At 43.0% G+C, this 6729-nt stretch overlaps 1 protein-coding gene across 1 annotated transcript; it reads right to left on the bottom strand.

Annotated features, from left to right (window-relative positions):
* Positions 1-500: 500 nt before the first annotated feature.
* LOC117559898 lies at positions 501-6729 on the bottom strand. Its single transcript, XM_034236614.1, has 10 exons — positions 6666-6729; positions 4621-4703; positions 4356-4443; positions 3584-3685; positions 3078-3169; positions 2832-2872; positions 2496-2735; positions 1983-2052; positions 1064-1226; positions 501-615 (listed from the first exon to the last, which is right to left on the bottom strand). The coding sequence occupies exons 3-10, from the start codon at positions 4361-4363 to the stop codon at positions 501-503; spliced, it is 831 nt and encodes a 276-aa protein (XP_034092505.1). The 5' UTR covers positions 4364-4443; positions 4621-4703; positions 6666-6729.

The raw sequence follows: 6729 nt of genomic DNA, 5'->3' as shown, positions 1-6729 counted from the left end.
TACTGTGAATTTACAATGTGTACTGTGAAAGTACTGCAGGAGTAGCCAGTAATTTACTATGAATTTACAATGTGTACTGTGAAAGTACTGCAGGAGTAGCCAGTAATTTACAATGATACACGTGCATAACTGTAATTCCCAGCTCCAGTACTTCCTGGAGGAAGCTCATACAATGGTTTCCTGTCCAAGTTTAACAGGAAACCAAAGTGTGAGCTTCCTCCTGGAAGTACTGGAGCTGCACTATAAAAATGCACGTAATGTTATTGTACAATTAAAAACAACACACCAAACGCACAAATGAGGTAAAATCAATGGAAGCCCACTGGCATATTTATTGACAAAATAAACAACAGAGTAAACAAACAGGAACATGAACTAGTTCACCTCAACTATCCATAAAAAACAGATGAACCCTTAACGGATCCTTTAAACAAATAATCCCTCGCAGGTGAACTGACCGTAATGCTTCCCACTAAACTTGTCCCCGCACACCATGCAGTCTATGCAGACCATTCCAAGTCTATCAGCTTCCGGTGAAGGGTGCTCACGTGAGGGTTAATGGAGCTTCGCTTCTTTGCCTTGGAGCCTTTCTCCGGGTTGATGCCCAAGAAGCACCTGTTAATAAGCAAAGATAAGTTTCAGTTTTAAATAGACTCATGTATTGCAGGCAGCATTTATCAAGGTGTTCACCTGTGTCTTTTCCCACACCGACTGTTACTAGTCCAAACCTGTTGGATCATCCTCTCACAATAACATTATTTGTAGCCTAGCAGAGTGCCTCAGGTACCTCTAACATAAGGTTTACTTACTTATCTGAATTTTGAAGCCATACTATATTGTGAATTAAACCATTATGTCAATTTTTTAACAAGCTAGCCCAGCAACATCAAGTGATGGTGTGGTCCCAATTCGCATATTTGGTTCCAGGCTTCATACTCAAAGCATTTAATCTACTTTATAGCCTCTGTAGAAAGGCATGGACTTAATAGCAAGATAGTGAAACACAAATTTGCATGACAAGTCTTACTGATGACATTGATCATGTGTTTGAGTGTTACAATACCTTTGGATGAACTCCAGTGTGCATGATCCAACGGGATATTTGAGGTTGAAGACATAGTAGCTGCTGAATAAAGCAGCTACCCCATGCAAAAAGAATGGGTGTGGGCCCATTACCACTTGTCCCTCGATGGATAGCATCCACCCAGAAGGCTTCATTGTGTCACCTGAAATGAACAGATACCCCGTCATGCGTTATTGTGGATAGGTACATTCCTAGAATCAATCAAAAATAATACTTGAGCTAGAGATGTCAATACCAGATCCGAGTAACATTCATGATTGGCCAAGGACGAAAAAGCAGGAAAATATACAGTGCAGAGCATGCAAGGATATTACACAGAACCCTCCACTTCAGGTGGACAGCACTTTTCTACTCCACCATCAGTGAGGTAGGCTACTTAACAGTCACTGTAAAAGCATCAAAGGTGTTTGTGCAGATAGGAGAATCTGGCTGAACGACAAAGCAACTCCCTAGCCCTCCTCCCTCTGCCTTTATGGATAGACGGTTTAACCTCATTCCTCTATGGGTAGATGGTTACGAGCCCAGCTGGAACGAGAACATGTCAACTCGTCAGACCCCTGAATCATTGAAACAGGCTATAGATTTTAACTAATGCGAATCGCTGAAACATATGGCGTCAGAGTATCGTAAGTGTCGTTTCACAGACTGGACTTTAATGGAGTGCAGGAGAGATGGAAGGCCTTCAGTCAGATTCTCCCCTTGATGCAAAGGAACACTTAAGCTCTTTAGAGTAACTATTCAGTATCCTATACCTCATCGATGTTGGAGCAGAACAGGGATGCCCTAAGAGAAATTATATAACTAGAATAAAAGCAGCAGTGAAGTCTAGCCATTCAGGTCAGAAAAGCAGGAAATCCTGTATAAACAGGAACAATCCCATCCCTGAACATTACATTACCTTGAATGATCAAGCAGGGGGTGCTTGGGAGTGCTGCAGTATTCACTACATCAGCAGCAGTGGCACAGGTCTGTAACAAAGTAACACACAATAGCATAGATTTAACATTATGCAAGGATGAAGATCGTTCATTGGTCAGAGGTAAATCAGAACATAATAAATGGTCTAATAATAATAATAACTTGCATTTATATAGCGCTTTTCAAGACACCCAAAGCGCTTACAAATGGACGTCCGCAAACCAATGTGTAGCCCCCCGCCTGGGTGATGCTAAGGCAACAGCTAATCCGCGCACTACAGCTCAACACAGATCAGCTCGGCCCATTTGGAGCAACTTGGGGGTTAAGTGTCTTGCTCAAGGACACTTCCGACATGTGGACAGTCAGAGCCAGGATTCGAACCACCAACCCTACGGTCGATGAACGACCAGCTCTACCAACTGAGCTTCAGTTGCCCCTAATGTAATCACTCGTTTAGCATTTTAAATATTTAAATAAATTAAAAAAAACTTACATCAACTTCGAGCATCAGTTTCTCCGTAGGCTCCTTAAAGTAGACCATAAGGAGCTGGAGAATGCAGGCAGCCTTCTCCGAACCCTCTGGATCATAGCTGGCCAGAAATTCCCTGATCTTCGGGTTGTCCAGTTTCTGACAGAAATGCAGGATGGTCTGTCCTCTCTGACCCAGGGCCTCTTGGAGCTTCTGAAGTATGTTGACGTCCGTCAGGATGCCAAAGTGGGAGAAAAGGCCTCTCTGAGAAAAGAGAAAAGGCCATTCCTCTTTGACCTCAAACATCGCTGGTGCAGGCGTTCTTTTGAGGTACCTCCGCAGGATGATGTAGGTCCTCATCATCAGAGGTTCTGCTCTCTCTGCCCCACCCATCCCTTCCTCTGTGTACAGACATACAAATACATGTTTGAGAGTACCCAAGTAACAACAATTAAATTCAATGTCCCCACCTCTGGGACATTGAGTGTCAAACCTTTAATTTCATGCTCTCATCATTACTCATTCTGAATATTAAGGTGGCCTTTTTGCTTAATGTGGGATGTTTATTCAGGTGTCAATTCACCAAAAATAAGGTAGATTGCATGCCTGAGTAGATCTTCCGCAGATCCCTTTTCGAATCCTCCAACGTTGCCTCGGTCTCCCCCTCTGGTAACTCTGCTGGGCACCACCTCACACACCTAGGGATAGGAATCATAGGTTAAATCAATACTATTGGGGCCGATCATTTGGACTGGTTTTGGAGTGGGAACATTTCAATTATCATGACAGATACACTGACGGCGATTATACAAAATCTACACATAATTTAAACATTCAATTCAAATAACCTAAGTTAGTCTAGCATGGCGGTGCCCCTTTAACCCCTGTGCCTTGCATGGTTGCTGATCGCCATTAGTGTGTGAGTGTGAATGGAGAGGACACTGCCACTGTATGTTCGCCGCTTCTCAGTGTGTGAATGAGAAGACCATTGTAAAGCACTGGGTGTCCTGAAAAGAGCTATGTAAATGCAAGGAATTATTATTACTGTAATCTTCAAAACCTTCAACGTACAATAATTGCAATATCTATATTTTGTCCACCCCTACACATACCCGTATTGGTCGACAGGACCTCTCGTCAGTCTGGACTCTCCTGCTACTCCAGTGTTCCTTCTTCCCTCTCGGCTTCGTCGGCGTCGAGCCAGAGTGTTGTTCCTAGTTTTATATTCCACTCTAGTTTTAACTTGTTGGAGAAGAGAGGGGCATTTTACATAACATGTAAGGTTATGTAAAAAAAGGGTTTCGTTCACAACTAATGGCACTTCTGGTTCATCATCATGTTCACCAGCAGCTTCTGAAGATGACTGAATGGGTTCTGGCAATGACTCTGTAGTAATAGACTTGTCTAGTACCAAGTCATCTAAAACTGAATCCTCTGCATGCCTATGTTTCCTGTTAATATGTGAAGCAAAAGTCATCACGTTTTGAACCTGCAATCACAACCTCTAAATGGGCATTTAGTTTCCATTCCTCCCCTTACGTGTGTCTTCAAATGCTTAATAAGAGAGGCTAAAGTGTCACACTTAAATGCACAAGCCTCAAGCACACATTTCAAGGATGTGTCAGGTGGTAGAGCTGATATGTCAGGCGGTATAGGCCGAGCAGCTTGCAGGTAGCACTTATGCAGCCTATATATATGCGATTTCAGTGCTGTGTGTTTTCTGTACCTCCGTGAGCAATCAGACACCCCACACTGATAGTGAAAATTGGGGGCATTACTGTGCAGCTTTGTGTGCTGAACAAAGTTATGCACCTTCTCAGACACATGCTGACATCCAATATATTTACAGTGGAACATTGTTGTGCGTGGTAACTAGTTACCTACCCAAACATAATTCAATCTGCCTGACACTGAACAGGACGGTTAGCCTGGCTGCCTGACACTGAAGAGGATGGTTGGCCTCTCTGATGACCTAGAAAAAAGGAGACCAGAGAAAGGAGAAATTACAAAGGCAACCAACAAAAGGAATTTTTCAGTTTGCATGCAGATTATGAACATGAGCATGTTGTAAAGGTGTTCAAGGTCAGGTAGTCGAGCATCCCATTTAGACGAGACAGCAGTCACACAATCATATCGAAATGTTAACTACCTTAGCTGCAACAACACTCGAACAGTCACTAGCAATTTCCTCGAGGATGGCGCACGCACACCAGGATCACGAGGATGTCAAATCTGGAATAGAGGCAGTAAAAAACCACCACAGGGAAGCAAGAGAGGTAAGCTCACATAAATGTACTGTCAAACAGTATTGGATGAAGTGATTAATCTCAGGTGTGCTGCACAGGTAACAAATGTCTGAGCTTCAGTACTTCATGGAGGGAAGCACTGGAGCTGGGGACTGCAGTTATGCACAGTCTATAAACTACGGTCTGTGTTGCATACTAGGCCTACCTCCAACTAGGAAGCAATCCGTGGATTGGATTTAGGCAATACACCTCGTCGCGTCGGTCAACACCAGGCAGGCAATCAGTAGGCCTAGAGCAAGATACAAGATCTGTTTATTCGCCATGTAGTTTTACAACATACTAGAAATGTGTTGCTGGTAGGTACTGACATAAAGACAACATTGGACAGGGTGCAGGGACAAGACAGGACAAGTGCAAAACAGGACAGTGTACAAAATGCAGGTAAAAGTAGAAGCTAATTTAGGCTAGAATAGTATAGAAGTAAAATAAGATTTAAAAAAATTGTGTTTTCAGAGAAATAACATTACGCATTGCAATAACCTATAAACATTTCAAACCTATAAACATTGCGAATCTGTAAACATTGTGAAGAGGCAAGAGAGTTTGGTAATCCTTTATCATCCAGAGTAGTGTTGATGAAAGTATTGAGTGATTGAAACTTTGCTCGCCACAGGATGGCGTCTGTAACGCACATATTAACATAGATACGCTCCTCTGAAATGATTGTCCCCTGCAATTATTATTATCCCTCAATCGAGATCGCTATTCAGCTTGCTAACGTTAGCTTAAACAAACGTAACATGCAACGTTAGCCTAATCTAAAATGCTCTTCTACGGCGTACCTTTCATGTGGCTCGTCAGCGCAGACTCTCGCATCGTTATTGTTGCAAACTTTGCAGGAGGCTACTCGTGGGCTTGACCCTCGTCTTAGCCATGGCTTGTATTTGTCTTCTGCTAGCCAACGCTCGTTGAAACTGCAACCTCCTGGCACACAGTCATCTCTCTCTCATCAGAATGCCCAGGTCACACGCAACACAAACACTTGCAGGTCGCGGGCATAGCGCGGGAAGGCCGCAGCGGAGCTGTTTTATGTAAAAGCGAAGCAATTCTTTTCTTTTAATCTAAAAAGCGAACTATTCAGTCAGACAGCAATTTATTGTAAAAGTAAAGCATTTACATTTTCAAGCACTTTCCTAACCTTGAAAACAACACGTCAAATGTCAAGCATTTTCAAGGATTTCAAGCACCCGTACGAACCCTGAGTAGTACAGTTAAAACCTTAACGATCCGAATAATCGATGAATCGATAGATTAATCGATTATCAAATTAGTCGTGTGTTGCAGCCCTAGTGATGACACGTGGTGACACCAATGTGCAATAGGGTCTGTGACGAATTCATTAAGAATATTGTAAGAGCAACTAACGTTACCAACTTTGACACCGATTTAGATTAGGCCTAATTTGATTAGACAATGTCATGAAACCACCAAGCACAAGAAACATTCATTAGCTAGCTAACATCAGCTAACCTACTAGTAAGTTAGTTAGACCATGGCGTCAGAATTCAAACTTAGCAGCAATGCTAAGCTAACTAGCTTATACCAATGGCAATTATACCAGTCTTACCGGTTAAAGTATTCATTGTTCGCTCTTTCATTCGAATACAGCATAAGCCTTCTGCCAACAAATGGAACAGTCAGCAACAGTTGGCTGGCTAGCACCAGAGCCATCTACCATAGCCATATACGGCGCTGGCTAGCACTAGCTAGGCTAACGTTAAGGCCACCTGCTTGAAGGTGGACATGGCTGCTACCAAGCTAATGTTACTAGCTAACGCTAGCTATCTATTCGCTACCATGTACAAACCAACACGACACTACTCCACTGGCGTTCGCAATCGAAAGCACATAATATCCACCACTAATCCACATTATGGGCAGTACTTACTTGCTGTTTACCGATGGTAACCGCTTTGGAGAAACTCACAGATGTTCACCTTGACTGTTGCCTC

This window comes from Gymnodraco acuticeps, unplaced genomic scaffold, assembly GCF_902827175.1.
Source record: "Gymnodraco acuticeps unplaced genomic scaffold, fGymAcu1.1, whole genome shotgun sequence".
In the NCBI taxonomy this organism is placed as follows: domain Eukaryota; kingdom Metazoa; phylum Chordata; class Actinopteri; order Perciformes; family Bathydraconidae; genus Gymnodraco; species Gymnodraco acuticeps.
The sequence above is the reverse complement of the archived record's forward strand: the minus strand, read 5'-3'. Positions and strand labels throughout refer to the sequence as shown.

Excerpts from the sequence above, each read along its gene's own strand:
- LOC117559898 (XM_034236614.1), bottom strand. Across the intron at positions 3,170-3,583 it reads GGTCCTGTCGACCAATACGG|GTGTGTGAGGTGGTGCCCAG; the intron begins GTATGTGTAGGG and ends TCCTATCCCTAG. Across the intron at positions 616-1,063 it reads ACACTGGAGTTCATCCAAAG|GTGCTTCTTGGGCATCAACC; the intron begins GTATTGTAACAC and ends GCTTATTAACAG.